General features: G+C 34.2%; 1 protein-coding gene across 2 annotated transcripts in view; it reads left to right on the top strand.

Moving 5' to 3' along the window:
- LOC129220954 (ankyrin repeat and SAM domain-containing protein 6-like) overlaps window positions 1-17,760 on the top strand; it is a 103,969-nt gene that overhangs the window by 3,001 nt on the left and 83,208 nt on the right. For both annotated transcript variants that reach the window (XM_054855398.1, XM_054855392.1), the window contains exon 2: window positions 16,140-16,367. In XM_054855398.1, the coding sequence (XP_054711373.1) occupies window positions 16,140-16,367 (228 nt within the window). The remainder of the gene's footprint in view (window positions 1-16,139; window positions 16,368-17,760) is intronic.

The raw sequence follows: 17,760 nt of genomic DNA, 5'->3' as shown, positions 1-17,760 counted from the left end.
TACAAATGCATGTATGACTTCTTAAGCGAAAACTTTCTTCAAAATTTATTTCTTTTTTAAGAAATATAGGAACCGTCAGGTGTGGGACAAAATGATGATTTTCAATGGAATGAGCATATACATATTTTTTTTCAATGGTTTAAATAGTTATTTCTAAACTAATGAGATATGTTTCCTTTACGTTGGAATCATAGCTTTCAAAATCTACAATTTGTTTCCTCATTGTTCTATTAATAGAGCAAAAATATTAGTTTATTCATTAGCAATTTACCTGAGGTTGACTTTGGATGCCCTGCACGTGATGCATGTAAATTAATTTTATTTTAAATAAAGAAATTGTATAGTAAAAATATAATTGTGTCAGGAATATCTTTGTATCAAATGTAAAGATTTTAAAAAAATACTTACCCCTGTTTCATTAAAATGTTAAGAGGTATGACAAAATTTTAATGAAATTTAAGCGTATTTTTGTCCTGCACGTGAAGGTCGAATGGCCCATTGGATGTTAATTGCAATGCAAACTATTGAAAATAACACAAAATGTGTGTTTTTCCCAGATAATTCCTAGTTATTTTATGGAAAAATGCAAAATTTAATCTTCAGAATATTTTTTTTTAATTCTAATTGATTTAGACACTTATGTGCTAAAAACTGACTATTTTGTCTTAATTATAGTTTTTCAAGGATTATTAATTATTTATAACTACTTTTATGCTACAAATTCAAAAATTTACTTATTAAATCTTTCACTTAGTCACCATATTTGGTCGTTTACACGATGGAATTAGATGTAAACTTAAAAAAAACAGAATTGGATGTTTATATCAATATAAACTGTTGAAAGTAACAAAATGTGTAAAAAATTATGCATTTTTGAAAATTAACAATTATTTTCTGGGAAAACAAAATTGAAATTTTACTGTAAGCACCCTTTAATGTGCAAAAGAAAAAAACAAAAATGATTATTGGCATTGGCCCATGATCGTTATATGTTGATTTTTGTTTATATGGTTGATTTTTGATATTATGCATTATATGGTATGCCGATCAATGCAACAAATTAACCATATTAATACTGAAATTTAACTTTGTATTTTGCTCAATATGTTTTGTGTTATATACTAATAAAATAAAAAGAAGTATTGTAAACCAACAGCGGATGCTAAAAGATTGCATGATATGTGACATCAAAGAAACGCTAAAATAAGTTGAAAGCACTCTATTTTCGACAAGTAGTTAACAAATTAAAACGATTTTGACCAAAATATTTAAAATAACTTGAAATTTTGAGAAAGAAAAGAAAGAAAAAAAAATCCAAGATTTTTTTATATTTTTTCAAGTTGTTTTAGTTTTTCCGCATTGCTACTTTAAACAATTTTAATTATTTTGAAAATATTGCTATTTAAACTTAATTTTGAATGAAGCGAGTAACCTGGAATTTTCTTGAAAACAACCTGAAAAATTTAGGGATTTTTTTTTGACCCCAAGGGTATGAACCCTGACCTGAATTTTACTATTGTCTCCGTACAAACTCCTTATTTTTTTATTTTACATGACTTTAAAGATTTTCTGCTGTCGCCAATCCAATATGAGTGATTAGTGATTACGTTGTACCAAATTTTACTGGAATTCTGCTATTTTTTCGTCTGTTAATGCCGGAAATCCAATTTTTTCAATAACTATTTTCTTTCCCACATCCGAATTTTTTTTTCTTAGAAATCTCTGACGATTATGTGGATAGTTGTTAACAATATAACATCTTGTAGGCTTGTTAAAGCACCATTCTAATTTTTTTTTTCCTTTAATAAATTCTTTTATTTGCCATTTTTAGACTTTTTGGCGCTTTCATTTTAATTAGAGCAATCTCTTTGCATCCGATATGAGAATCGAATGTTTCTGATTTTTCATGCTTATTATGCTTTTTTAGAGGGCAAATAAATGAAATTTATTTTAATTCCTATAAAAATCACAAAGTTAAAATTTTCAAGCCAAATTCTGTGTCCTTTATGAGAGTCAAAATGTTAAAATCTAAATCGCTGGTTTAATTTTATTTTTGCTTTAATTACGTCAATTATTATTAATAATACGTTTATTGTAGAACCTTGAAATGCAATTCTAAAATAATTTACTTAACCCTTAACAGGGGAGGTGCGGTATCACATCCCGCTCAAAAGTTCATCCGATCACCTCCATTTCATTTTCAGTCTGATTGAATTCTTTTTACCAATAGCTTTTTATTTTGTGACCTTGAACACCCCTCTTGCTTATCAGTATCTTTAGGCAAGTGCATCTGGTTTAAATTTCATTACATTCTTTAGGAGCGGTCTGTGAGACTGCACCTCCCTTTCAGTGTTGCTATTTTGGGCAGTACCGTATTTTTGGGAATAAGCGCCGCACCCCGTGTAAGCCCCGCATCGTAATATATTCTGAAAGAAAAAAGTTTTTTAATGTATCGCCGCACCTTCCATAAGCGTGCACCCAGCATTAAATATCTTAAAAGCATAATCAGTAGTAAAGAAAGCTGGATTAAATGTAAGTAAAAATTTTTTTTTTATTTCTCATTATTTTTAATTAACAATAATGAAATATTTTTAAAAATCCCCGTTTTGCACTTTTTGCCTTCGGCATCCCTCAATTAGCCATCACTTTCGATGTATAATTTATCCGATTTCCAACTGCAAACGCATCTCTCGTCAATGCCAAACTCTCTGGCAGCAAAATGATTTCCAGTTGCTTCTGCCTTTATTACCTTAAAGTTAAAGGCTGCAGTATAACTTTTCAATTGCTTAGGAGCCATTTTAAAAGCAACTCTAAAAAAAAATCGTAAAAAACGATAAGCCAAAAACGCACGAACGACAGCAAAAGATGCAACAGGACGATGTGAGTGAATAATGAAATTAGAGCTAGGAGACAAATTTCCCATTAGATTGCTTGACCAAGCAACTCATTTTTGTGAGGGAAGTGGTAAATTCCCTTTACACACTGGACATCCATCCCTCTCTCTTACTAGTACTTTTGCTGTCTCCTCTCCCAGACCCCTTCGCTCCGACGCGATAAGGCTTGCTTGCCCACGTGTATCAGCGTTTCTCTCCTCAGTGAAACACATGCAATCGCTGACTCAGCTTCCCTTCCCCTCTTAGCTTTACTTGTCGGCCAAGGTCGAAGGACTTCCTGTCCCTTCGCTCCGACATGATAAGGCTTGCTTGCGCACGTGGATCAGCACTTCTCTCCTCAGGGAAACACATGCAGTCGCTGACTCACCTTCCCTCCCCCCTCTTTGCTTTACTTGTCGCCCAAGGATGAAAGATTTCACAAAATGAAAGCAAACAATGTGGTGCCATCTATTAACAGCATTTACAACTTTTTTTTAAAACTTGAAAAAAAAAAAAAATAAACCACTGTATCCGCCGCACCCGTTATATGCGCCGCACCAGCAATTTTTTTACTTTTTTTCTTGTATGCGCCGCGGCGCTTATTCCCGAAAATACGGTAGTTGACATTAGGCTCTTAACATTAGAGCCACGGATATAGGTACATTTATCTTACTTGCGTTATGCAGAACAGATGCAATATATTCCAGATAAGGTTGAGAGCTGTTTGAAAATTTCATAAACGTTATGCAATGATATTCTAGTGACAATGAAGGCTGAACTATTCCTCGAAATACGACGTGTAATACTAATTGTTAAAGGGCTGTTAAAATTTTCCCGTAACTTGATATAATTATTTTTGTGGTACTAAAATGTTATATATTAAACAACTAAAATGAAACCATTTATAAATAATAGATTCATTTTTATTACAAGTAGTTAGTTATTTACTGCAGCATATGATTTTCTCGAAAAATCTTAAGACTCTAGCAAAATTTCCTCAGAAAAGGTATATTTCGATTCTAAGTTCAAAAATATTTTTTAGGGCTCGACCGATGGCATTTTTTGGCCGATGGGCCGATGCCGATTGTTGGCCGATCGTTCAAAGACGGCCGATTGTTTTCCTCCAAATGGCCGATGGCCGATGCCGTGGGCCGATGGCAAAAAAAAAAAAAAAAAATCTAACAGAAATAAATTGATAACAATGTCAGGGATTTAAAGGGTCATTGATTCATTTCACTTTACTTCCTTTCTACGAATGAAGAATTGTAATCACGAAAAAAATTCAGATTTCGACCTAAATTTCTATTTTACGATCACCCAATTTAAACTTCACAAGTTTTTTCGGCACATCTGTACATGCATATGTACCTAAGAACATTGTAGATGACCGAAATATCCATTTTGAACGCCTCCTTAGTTAATTATCGCAAATTCTCTAGTGATGTTTCCGTGAGCGTAAACTTGCGTCCCTCAAAAACGTTATGAAATAATAAGTTGAAAACTCATACGTAGTATGATCTAAAAGTTTGAGGACAAGTTGTATAAAACCTTACCCTGAATAATTCACATTACCGAAGTACATCTATCTACAAAATAGTCACCTTGAACGGCTATGCACTTCTGCCAACGTTCGTATATAGCCTTTAGAAGGACCCCTGGAAGACATTTATCACAGCCTCCTGTAAGGCCTCTTGCGCTGCTGCTTTAACTTCATCGTGGGGAAGAAGGCGACTTTCACGTTGAGGCTGCACGGTTCGATTGGTCAATACTCTGATATAACAAACAAATAACGTAACGTTTCGTCGGACTTAGCTCTGTGTGACTTTTACCTGTTCCCAGCAAAAAAAAAAAAAAAACATTTGCATGGACGCCGCTTTCTTCTGTCTGGAGAAGATAAAGCAGCATCACAGAAGGTAGCGAAAAATAGCTTCCAGGAGTGTTTCCAAAAGTTATATGAACACTGACAGAAGTACATAGTCCCTCAAGGTGACCTTTTGAAGAGGATGTGTTTTGGTAATGTGAATAATTCTGGGTAAGGTTTTATACAGCTTGTCTTCCGAATTTTTGGATCGTATTGCGTACAATTTGTATAGGGTGTAGTTATGCTTCTCTTTTTCTGACTGCTGTATGATGGAAGCCAAAGAACAACAGACAAAAAACAAAGGGGGGGGGGAGGAGAAAATCAAAGAAACTGTTTTATAACCATTTTTTTTTAAATTGAACATATAACTAAGATTTCAGTAATATTGTAATAATGTGTGGATTTAGGTACACTAAACATAGTTAAAAAACATTAAATTATGTTGTTTAATCATTCAAAAAAATAAATAAATAAATAGGAATAAAACTATGAAACCGTCAACAAATTACGCTATTAAAGTGGAAAGATTGCACGTAGACATTTTTTAGTCATCAAATTAAACAAAAAAGGTAACAGATAAATTACAATATTAAATCATAATAGGAATATTTTTGTACTTATTTAAAATTTATGAGCTGAAAAGTTTGCATTTTTCATAAAAGCTATTAACAGTGACATAAATTTTGCGAAAAAAAGAAAAAATAGCCATGAAAAGAGCGATGTTCTTAAAACGCAGTCACAATAAACAAACTCAATATTTAGACCAAGTTAATAACTGAATACATATACTACTTGATCTGATGTTTGCACACGTAATATTGAACAATTTGATTGTTTAATCTTTTTATGAAGCACAACAAACAAGTTCAAACTAAAATTTTCAATTTCACAATAATTTTCTGAAATTCAAAGATTTGCATAATAGAAAATACTTGAAACTTTTCTATAACATATTATTAAAAATACAGTAAAACCTGTTAAGTTGTCCACCCTTGTAAGTTGACCACCTGTCTAAGATGACCGCTATTTTCGGGCACATAATTAGATCTGTATCATATAATTCAACCTCTATAAGTTGACCACCTGTTTAAGTTGACCACTAAAGTAGTGCACCGCAAGTGGTCAACTTACACAGGTTTCACTGTATGATGAAAACGAAAATATCTTATTCATTGATTTTATATAAATACATAAACATACTTACAACAGAAAAAAAATCGATCGCTATTAATGATGCAAAAAAGATGACGCATTACGAAATATAGGTGAAACAAGCATAAAAAATACGTAAAATGATATTTCTTGACCAAAATAAATAATCGCTAAATATTTAAGAAATGCTTGAAATGACGAGGGTGGGTTAGGGGGGTCACCCTCTGATTTTGGAGTAACTCACAACATTAAACTTCGCTATTCAAAAGTCTTTAATCAATTTCTTACATTAATGCTCTAAATTCTTCCTAAACAATAGATAAAGCTTGAAAAAAAAAATCTCTAATTTTACGAATGGTGTTAGTTTTAAACAATTTAGAAGTACAACTAGAGTTTAATTTTAGAAATTGAAGGATTTGGAGGAGGGGCATGCAAGTGTTCTCAGATATACAAAAAATAGTCGTAAAAAATAGAGTTCAAAATAATCATAAACATTGAGCAGAAAAACCCTTTGAAAACTCACACCCGAGGTTGTTTTGACGTGCAGTGGCGGATTTAAAATATAGCAAATATTGCAATTGCGCGAGAGGCCCCATAACCATAGGAGAACCGTAGGAGTTACAAAAATGCTTATGATAAATGTTTTAGAACTTCTGTGATAGAGAAATAGGGCCCCAAAATGTATTTCGACGAGGCCCAAGCTTGTAGCTCCGCCGAAGCGACACAGAAAAGACTGCATTACTGTGATTCATATTAGAAATATCGAAAAATTAAAAAATTACCGTCGGTTCAACGGGAACAAAATGACACAAAAACCGGTTTCACCATCTCATATTTGTTTCCATGTTCTCCAATTCGACAATATATCACCAAATGATCATCAATCTGAGACGCTATATTAGTTTTTCATTGAAATAAGTAATTAATAGCCACAAAAAATGAGTAACTAGGATTTTTAGAACACCCGATCGAAAGCAAAAAGGGAAGTGCACAACTGGAACGTACGCACAGAGCCTGATTACCACAAGGGCATGTAGGGCACAGGCCCCTCCTCTTAGATTTCAGGGGGGATCCCCTTAATTTATCATGCTAATTAAAATCCACTCACACTTGATTTCATTCAGAATCTAAAGTATAATGATATCATTGGTATTTTTGCAAATGCTAAGACAAGGAAAAATTCTCTTATTTGTGGATTAAAATTCCCCTTAAAAACTTGATCTCCTTGCAAATCCTAAAACCACTCCAAGTTTAGTCCGTATTTACTAATAAAAGTTATATCATAGATAACTTTGATATTTACGGTTTGCTGCCACGGGCAAGGTTTAACTGAATCTCATATAATTATCGTATACTATATCTCTTTCACTTTTTAAATGTATAATACTATATTGTGATATGAGGTACCACCAAATTTAGCATGGTTGTGTTAATACGCAAGTATCGAAACATTTTATAGCTTCATTACATGGAATAAGCGGGAATGGGGGGGGGGGGGGGGGCGCAAAATGAATTTCATGATTTCATGCCCAGTCAGTGTCTTCAAAAATCTTAGTCAGGCCCTGGGGGGCCCTGAAATATAGCTGTGCCCCATGTCCAATGAAAGAATGATCGGGCTCTGCGTACGCACATCCCACATGCGAAAATTTATCCTTCTGCAGCTTACCATTTTTGAGTTATGACTTATAAGAGATACATACGAACATCCAGCCGCAAGAAACAACACAACAATTAACTTGTTTGGTACCTGAATGCAGTATTAAAAACTCTTTCAGGGGTGACTAAAATAGAAATTCATACTGAAATTTAAGTAAACAATTTTATATGAAAACAATAACTCCCTTTACTTTGTATTAAAAAGTAAAACAACAAAGGTCTTTTTTTTTTCAAAAACATTGGCCAATTCCATCGGCTTTTCGATGTTTTTCAAGGCCGATGGGCCGATGTTTCCTGCAAGTTAGCATCGGCCACCGATGCCGATGGCTAAATTGTTGAACCATCGGCGCTGATACATCGGCCAGGCCGATGCATCGGTCGAGTCCTAATATTTTTTCCCCTTGCTAATAAAAGTTCAAAGAACATCTGAGGGAAATTACAGGAATGTATCTTAATTGCACAATTTTTAAGAAGTTTTTAAATATAGCGGTCCCTGAGACCTCACGTCCCCTGTTACGTCCTACTTTTTCAGCTCCCCTGTAACGGGTCAAATGAATTCTTTTATGTGCCGTTCTTTACCTATACTTTTAACACGTTCACTTTAAAAACCGCAATCTCTTTGCATCCGCCATGGGTATAAGATTTTTTGCATTTATGATGCTTACTATGTCTTGTGAAGAGGCAAAGAAATTAGGTTAATTTGTAATTAAGATCTTTATCTTTAAGAGTGTCAAATGTCAGAAAGTTAAGTATGGAATCACTGGCTGAAATTTCTTCTTGTTTCAGCTTCTTTAAGTGTTTCAATACATGCATATTATCTATAGTTGGCAGGGTTTGCGATTCTTTTTATTTAAAAAAAAAAAAAAAAACCTTGACTTTTTAAAAACTTAAATCAGTTTTTTTTAATCAAAAAAATTGTAGATTTAATTACTTAACATGAGTAAACATATCATACAAATACAAATACAAATGTGACGACCAGCAACAGGCACTGGGCCCAGCTAGGCTGGTCCTAGTCAATTAATTAGTCCCCAATGAAGATCAATGGCCCTCTTAAAGCTATCCACTCCCTTGCTCATTACCGCCTCTTCCGGTAAGCTATTCCAAGTGCCCACAACCCTGCTAAAGTAGTAGTTTTTCCTGATTTCCAAGTTAGCCTGAGATTTAAATAGCTTAAAACAATGACCCCTTGTCCTGCTTTCCCCCGCAAAAATTTAATCCATTTACATCTTTCATTTTGACAAATTTAAATAACTGAATCATGTCCCCTCTGACTCTCCTTTGCTCCAGGCTATACATGTTAAGCCTATTGAGTCTGGTATCATAATCTAAATCTGAGGGTCCCCTTACTAATTTAGTTACCCTTCTTTGAACCCTTTCCAATACAAAAATATCTTTCTTCAGATAAGGCGACCAAAACTGAACAGCATACTCCAAATGAGGTCTTACTAAACTCCTATATAAAGGCAGAAGAACTTTCTTAGATTTGTTTGAAATAGATCTATTGATGAACCCAAGCATTTTGTTGGCTTTGTTACTAGCCATACTGCACTGTTGACTAAACTTGAAGTCCTGATTTATAAAGACACCCAGATCCATAACATTTTCTGCCTGATTTATGACTGAACCCTGTAAACGATATCTCATACGCTTATTTCCATGACCTAAGTGTAGCACTTGACATTTCCCTACATTAACTGCCATACCCCATTTATCTGCCCACTTAGTAATATGATCTAAATCCTCTTGCAGCTGTTTTACTTGTTCTTCATTTTCGACAATCCCCATAACTTTTACATCGTCAGCAAAACAATTCATGCTTCCAGAAATATTTTCATTGATGTCATTCATAAATATAATAAACAAAAGAGGCCCTAAAACTGATCCCTGAGGAACCCCACTTAAAACATCACTCCAATTAGAATGATTTCCTCTCACAACTACTCTTTGCTTCCTACCAGTAAGCCAATTTCTGACCCAAAGTAAAGTTTTTCCTCCTATTCCAATGTCAGCTAACTTGCTGAGAAGAGCAACATGCGGTACCTTGTCAAAAGCTTTTTGAAAATCAATATAAACAACATCCACACATTTTTTGTTATCCAAAGCTGAGGTAACCTTGTCGTAGAAATGCAATAAATTAGTAGTACAGGATTTACCTTTCCTGAAACCATACTGCAAATTAGTCAACAGACTATTAGTCTCTAAAAACATCATGATCTTAATTTTGATCAAAGTTTCGAAAATCTTACAAATCACCGAAGTCAAACTTACAGGTCTATAATTCCCAGCAATACCTTTAGACCCCTTCTTGAAGAGTGGCGTTATGTTAGCCAGCTTCCAGTCCTCTGGCACCGTCCCCGAGTTATAAGAAGCATTGAAAATATTCAAAATAACATCCACTAATTCCTCTGCACATTCAACTAAAATTTTTGGATAAATATTATCTGGTCCCGGAGCTTTAGTTGCTTTAATCTTTTTCAAATGAAATAAAACCTCCTCCCTGGAAAATACAAAATCCTCAAGCTGTATAATAGCTTGTGTCTTGTTAGTGTCAACTGTTGAGATACAGTTATCGTTAAACACACTGGAAAAAAAGTTATTTAGAACATTTGCAATATCCCTATCGTTTTGGATTAAATTTCCATGCTCATCAACCAAAGGCCCAATTTGACTGTTTCGAGCTTTCCCAGAATTAGCGTAAGCAAAAAACCTCTTAGGGTTCCCATCAATGTCATCAGCCAGCCTTTGCTCCAATTCCCTTTTCTGAATCCGTACCAAATACTTAAAATTTCGCCTTGCCTTACCATACTGGAGCCTCTCCACACTCTGACCAGTTTCTTTAAACTTACGAAAAGTGGCTTGCTTATAATTAAGAGCTTCTTTAGTCTCCCTGGAGAACCACATGGGCCAAATTTTGGTACTAACACCTTTTCTCCTAAATAGAACATAGTCCCCAACGGTTTTAGCAAGTTTATCCTTAAATTCCGTCCACTGCTGATCTACGTCGCTATTTTCCAACCCTGACGAAAAAACCTCTTTCAAGCTCTGCCTAAGTGCAACAAAATCGGTGTTTCTGAAATTGGGCACAAACCTAAAATTCTCATCTTTGCACACTTCAAATTTAACCCGGAACCTAATGCTGTTATGATCACTATCTCCAATATGCTCCCCTACACTCAACCCCTGAACAAAACTACCTATGTCACAAAAAACTAGATCCAAAATGGCCTCCTCTCGAGTTCCCTGAGTTACAACTTGATCTAAGAAACAGTCACCAATTACTTTTAAAAATTCCTCTTCTTTGCCATTACCAGGATAAAAATTATTCCAATCAATACCCGGAAAATTGAAATCCCCCATTATGATAACGGATCCCTTACTAGACATGTCACTAATAATACGGTACATCTGTTCATCATGTCCCTGGTTTGAATTAGGTGGCCTATAAATGTTTCCAAAGCGTAGCTTTATGCCCTTACTGCTCATCAACTCCAGCCAAACCATATCAATATCAGTAGGCTTATCATTTATGACCAATTCATTGCAAATAAAATTGTCTCTAACATAAAATAAAACCCCACCACCTCTTTTACCTACTCTATCCTGTCTGAATAAATTATACCCAGCAATATGTAATAACTCTGCATCAGATTCGGTAGCCCATGTCTCTGTAATTCCGATAACATCCAACTTCTCATCCATAACTATGCTTTTCAATTCATCCATCTTGTTCCTAATACTGCGAGCATTGGTATAGAAAACTTTAAGCATGCCTAAGTTGCTTTTATTTAACACCCTGAAATTTCCTAAATTACAATTGTTAACATTACTACTCTTGTTTGTCACTTTATTTCCATTTCTAGCAATACCCAAAAACATTTCATTCTCTCGATACCTGGTGCTTGAACCATGCCCCCCATTCCAACTTAGTTTTTTGACTCCGAAGCCCTTAAAATTAATCCACTAACCATTTTGACCCCTGTAGAGCTCAGATGCAGGCCATCCCTAGCAATCCAATCCCGTTTACAGTGACTCCATACATCAATGAACCTGATACTGCGCTTTTCGCAAATTGACTTCAGTAGCAAGTTCATACACCTCGCACGTTGATTTAGCCAGCTCCTATGCACTCCATACCTGGGAAGCAAACCAACCACTTGGACATTCGTCGAAAAGCTGGTTGCTTTATCCAACAGGGATTCCCATTCCCTAGAAAACTCCTCATTTTTACTGTGGCCTACATCATTTGTTCCCACCCACAAAGTAACCATGTCCTCCTTATTCAATACTCCCTTCTTTTCAGCAACCATATTAACGTCTTTTACTTGAGCCCCTGGTAAGCAACACCTAGCCACCTTACGCTTTACTCTCCCAACTGTGTTACCCACCTCCCTTACCATAGAGTCCCCCAAAATTACACCCTTAGTTTCCCAATCTAACTCCTCATTTGAAACTTCCCCCTGAATTTCTGGAACATTTATACCCTCTACAACTGGCTTACACCCTAATGCTAACTGGGCTTCCAAAACTAGCATCTTAAGTCTTAAGTCTGAGAGTTCAGCACATTTAGTGCAAATATAATCCTCTTCAAAAACAGACTCATTTTCCCCCTTATACAGGCAGAACATATGACATAAATCACAAGAGATCCACCTGTCCCCCTTCCCACTCTTTACCTCTTTCATAATGCATATAACACCCATTTCTACTCAGTGAATATGTTCCAAAAGGCAAAACAGTAAGATAAAAATGCAAAAAAACACAGAATAAATACTAAAAACAGCAGTAAATAAACAGAGTTGCTACACCCAATAAAGCACACAAGATCAAAGACCAGGAGATCACCACATGTTAGGCTTAGCTCCAAAAAATGCAAAAACACTTCAAGAATACAATAACAGCAAAAATGAGCCCCCAAAACACAATAAAACTAAATTACATGATAAAGTGAAGTAAAAAAACCTAAAACTAGACAGTAATAATGAAAAATTATAGTAAAAAAACACTTATCAAATTAGCAGCAAAAAACACTCCCTGCATCACAGGCGCCCTCTAGTGGCCGAGATGACCTATCTCCAATATGCTCCCCTACACCTCTACTGTATCATATTTAATACAGTAGATGAAAAATCAACTGTAATGGTCATCTACTGTATCATATTTAATACAGTAGATGAAAAAGCAACTTAATAGCTAAACAGTCATACCACTATTTCCTAGAATTATAATTTTCATGGGGTCACACCGGGGAGTTATGGATCACTCTCTTTCTGGGGTGAATAATGGTCAACAACTTTTTACTGTTAAAAAATGTTTTAGCCAAAAACTAAATTATGCTAAGTCACCTTATACATTCAATTTTCCTATACGAAGGTCAAAAACAGTGCAACAGTGAAGTAAATAAGAGAGAAAAGAGTTTTCACACACTTCTATAAAAATATCTTCAAAAAATATTGCCTCAAAAAATTATGATTTTTTTCAGGATTCCTGTCGGTGAAACACTGTTGAAGGAAGAATTTTGTTGGTACTGTTTTTCAATAGCAAATGGTCTAAGCTTTTCGTGCCTAAGTACTTTTTTTTTCTTCGTTTTTTAAAATTAACTAAAAGTAGGCTGGTTTATACCCCAGTTCAGTGGGGTAATTCTGGGTCACTGAGGTAATTCTGGGTCAGTATATTTTCTGATATTTTAAATGTTTTTCTTATTCATTTCTATGTAAATAATATCAGTATTAACTTTAACTTATCCTTTTCTGTGCGAAACTCTCTCTTAAAAAGAAATTTTAATGTTTTAATTGCGACATTAGATAATATATCTTCTTCAATTGCTGCTGAAGTATCATGCCCTTTTGACTAGCAAATCAATTTCAGCTTTGAAGGTAAACTATATCAGCATGCAATTATGGCACACATCAAGAACCAAAATAAGCAACAAATTCATACAAATCCCTTAAGTACCAAATAAGGAGACAAATTTGATAGTTATAACAAATCAAACTCGCGTGTCTATCTTGTAACTGTAAGAGAAATTGAATTCACAAATATAGGCAATGCAATAAACCCTGCTTGCAAAAAAAAAAAAAAAAACAACCCTTTAACAAGCTGATATAGACAGCCGCTAAATGCAAAATGAGCTTATTTTGGAATTGTTTATGACAACGACAAAAAGAAGGAAGAATTTGCAATAACACAATTGCAAAAACAATCCTGTTTAAAAATTGTTAAAAGATGGTGCTGTAACCGAATTCATTCTATACTTGAAAATCAGATATACTTTGTTTCGTATGATGTTAGTGACATATTCTACAGTGGGAAAGCAACTTAAATTTTGGACAATTTAAAAGTAGAAATGAATTTTCTGGAACAAGGTGTTGGGTATTTTACTTTGTTCGAGCAAGAAATTTCTAGAAGTAATTTGAAATAAGTGAATTTTTTTCAGTCTAGTTAATGAAATTAAAAAGAAAGATCCTTGAGGTTGATAGAAACATGAATGATGAAGGTAGCATACAAATATTAAAAAAATTTCTTCACCAAATCGTGGGCTTAGAACAAAGAGCAATAACCAATTATAGTCAACTAGTAAGAGTAACATCAAATTATTTCAATTATAATGTGCTATTCCTTAAACATAAAGCTTTTTGTCATTAAAAATTCCCTTTGTGGGCTAAGGAATGATGATTTAGAATAGTTAATTACTTTTTACATGGATTACTTTAAAAAAAGGGGGGTGACCCATATTTACCTCATGTGTGACTCATAATTGTCCCGATTCGGGGTAATTTATGGTCACTAATTTAATTTAAATAAAATAAATAATAAAGTAATTTTAGGTAAATGGATTATTTGAATAACTTCTAAATTGCGAAAGCTTACTCCGTGCCAAATTAAATCATTTTATCTCTTATATTTAAGAAAATATTAAGATGTTATGAAATTTTAACCCATAGTTGCCCCGTCTGACCCTACTTTTTAGAAGAAAAATTCTTAAAATTTGTCAGTTTTCTATGTTTATCAGCCTACAGTCACACAGAAGTTTTGAAATGATCTACAAAATTTCGATCTATTTTGAAAATTAAAATTATTTGTACAATTTTTTTCAAAAGGTTCCCTAATATTTAAATTGAATTTTCTGTACTTCAATCTCTTATGAGTAACCTTATGTTTCTATGCCAAAATCAAACACAAACTTCACTGAAATTTTTTGTTGTATTTGAAATTTGCTCTTTTATATCCTGTAAATATTTCAATTACTTTGATAGTTCGAAGTTATTTAGGCCTCTACTACTTCCAGTCGGCTTATTATAGTTCTCATTTTAGCAGTTATTTCATTTTGTAAAGTCTTTTTTTTTTGGTTAGGAAATTGTTAGTACCTATTTTGTTTTTGAGAAAAGATTAATTTTCAAGGATTATTACTTATTTTTTATTCATTTTCAAAATAAAACATATTTCAATGGTTAATCCTTCCCCCCTCCTCCTTGTATTTGAATTTGATTCCAAGATGGCTCAAGTCTAAGAAGCAGTAAATGCATATTTTGCTATATAAATTTAGTATATTTGTGCATTCAATGTATTGTATGAAAGTAAAAATAAATAATATTAGAGTTGTACATACGTTTTCTGAAATATGTTTTAAAAAATGCATCTTCAAACAAGAATCTAGTCCTTAAAAAGTAAACTGAAATCCTGCAAAACGCCTTAAGAACTCCTTACTTTTAATTTTCAAAGTTAAGTATGAACCCTGTTAATATCATCACAACACTCTGGATGTCATGTCACTTTTCCGAAATCCTAAACCTAAGGCACATAATTTTAAAGGAACGTGTCAGGTCTATTTTATTGTGAAATTAGTTCCTGCAATATTTTCAGCTGCTTTGACCCAATTTCTTTGCATCTTGAATGCTTTCAGTAAAGTAATAAAAACATCTGAGGCACAGGCCCATAATTTGGAGGCTCAGGAGTGAGCAGTCCTCCTGGCTTTAAGAAAGAAATGTATTTTCATATGAGGTGGGCATGGTTTCTGTTGTTTTTTGATAACTTGCATTGAGTTTACCTCCTTCATCCCCCCCTCTGGAAAATTGCGAAATTACTTACCTGTTGACAAAATTTATTGTAGGAATTTTTTCGTGAGGGAGATAAGATATTTGTGTTGTTAATCAAGCTTGTACTTTGTATATGCCGTAGGCTAATTTTATAGAAATTTTGTATTTGTTTGAAAAATCTGGCAATCTTGTAAGTTTGTTCACTTGCGTGGAATGTGATTCTTCTATGCAGTATTTCTTTGCTTTCACTGGGGGAGAGCTACATAGATTATGAAGATGCGGTGCTTCTGAGCATTGTTTTCCACCAATGCACTTTTTGGGTGATGCGGCACTTATACGGATGTTATGTTTCTTCTGAAAATCATGGTAAATCAAAATTATATTAATTAACTCTTGTCACTCTGTACACATGTTGTAGAAAGTTTGAAGTGTGTTGTGATAACAAGGTTTGTCTGTATATAAATCTTTTATCATGTAATGCTTGTTATTAGTATTATTGCTGTTATTTTTATTTTGTTTTTCTTTTTTAATTTTGGTAATATAAAGTATATATATTTTCAGGAATTTCTATTAATGCTCAAAATGGTGAAGGTGAAACTCCCCTACAAATTGCTTCAGCCAATGGTTGTATTGATGTCGTACGTTTGCTTTTGAACCAAGGTGCCTTTGTGGATCTACCTAACTATTATGGTTGGACACCTCTCATGCATGCAACTCTTCATGGTCACTCAGATATTGTAGTTTTACTACTGGATTACAAAGCCAAAGTCAACACTTTCAATAAATTAGGTAAATGCTGTTTAACTTGTTCACTGTCAGACCACAGATTATATGGAAAGGCTAATATCTGGTTTATAGGCAGAAATGAATGCACCTATTACCTTTCAGGGAGGATGGTAATTTCTCTGATACAAATGTGCGAGTTTGCCTCTTAATTATTTAGATGCAGTTTGGTATAAATGATAACGTATGTTCGCGGCAATCATTTTTTAAATATGAACTATAGTCCGGTCAATTTAGACATAAAAATAGTGACCAAATAAAAAAAATTCCGACAGAGCCAAATTTTTGTAAAGACCTTGGGACCCTTTACCATTACAAATAAAGTGCCAAAATTCCCCATCGATCCCATGTGAGGTAAAATAAGTTATTCAAGGTCAAAGGTCAAATTTTGAGGTTTTTTGGATTTTTCTCAAAAACAGTAAGTTTTATCAAAAGTACCTCAGACCAAAGGTTTATATCTCAAAATTCTCCGAAGAAAGGGTCCTTATAACTTTTTCTCTAAGACTAACCATTTTTCAGTTCTCCCAAAAGACAGCCAGACACTTACGGAATCCCCTCTACTTGCATGGCTTTGAATAACATCTGACTATTCTAGTCTGTGTTTCATCATTCACACACCCTGGGGTGCCCACCCCCTAAGGGAAGGGTAAGGGTGCACCCACCTCAGTATTGCAGAAATCCCCTCAAAGGCAACCCCCTCCCCAAATGAGACAAATACCCCTCTAAACAGCCCCCCCTAAAAATTTCGATGGTGCAGTCTGGGCCATGACCCCTCCTAGGTGGACACCTCTGATGTACCTGCTTCTTTTAGAGTTAAAAGTGCAGTTCGAGTGAATAAATGTATTTATTACAAGAGTCTATTGTTGTTTGTGCTGATCAATATTTAAGAAAAATTTCAATTTTTCTTTATTTGCAATAAACTTTTGACTTAATGTGAAACTATTGTGGTCAGTTGTGGAATGCTAACTTAATTGATGCAAGTGTCGCAAGAAGTGATGAGTTTGCTGATTATTTAAGAAGTCAAAAGTCTTACAATTCACGTCGATTGCAGAAAATTATACACCCGGAAAAGTTCAATCTCTGCAACAAAAAGACAACATGAGGATGAACAGGGCAGTACTTCAAAAGTAAGTCCACTGTATACTAGAGTGCAATTAAGTGAATCTGAATCCAGCTTTTGTTTTAAAAAACTACTTATTTTATGGCGATGAAGTGAATGAAGAGGCTGAGAAGAAGAAAGCTCAGAATTATCGCAGAAAATTCATAAATTTTCTACAGTTACATTCAAAGAATCCCTTTTGAAATTAGCTGAAGATTGCTCTGATGATGTGTCAAAAGCTTTCCTTGCATTTATTAATTATGAGTATGAATTAGTCCTTGCTGTATGAATTTTTCTGCG

The sequence above is a fragment of the Uloborus diversus genome, chromosome 1 (genome assembly GCF_026930045.1).
Source record: "Uloborus diversus isolate 005 chromosome 1, Udiv.v.3.1, whole genome shotgun sequence".
NCBI classification, from domain to species: Eukaryota; Metazoa; Arthropoda; class Arachnida; order Araneae; family Uloboridae; genus Uloborus; species Uloborus diversus.
The sequence above is the reverse complement of the archived record's forward strand: the minus strand, read 5'-3'. Positions and strand labels throughout refer to the sequence as shown.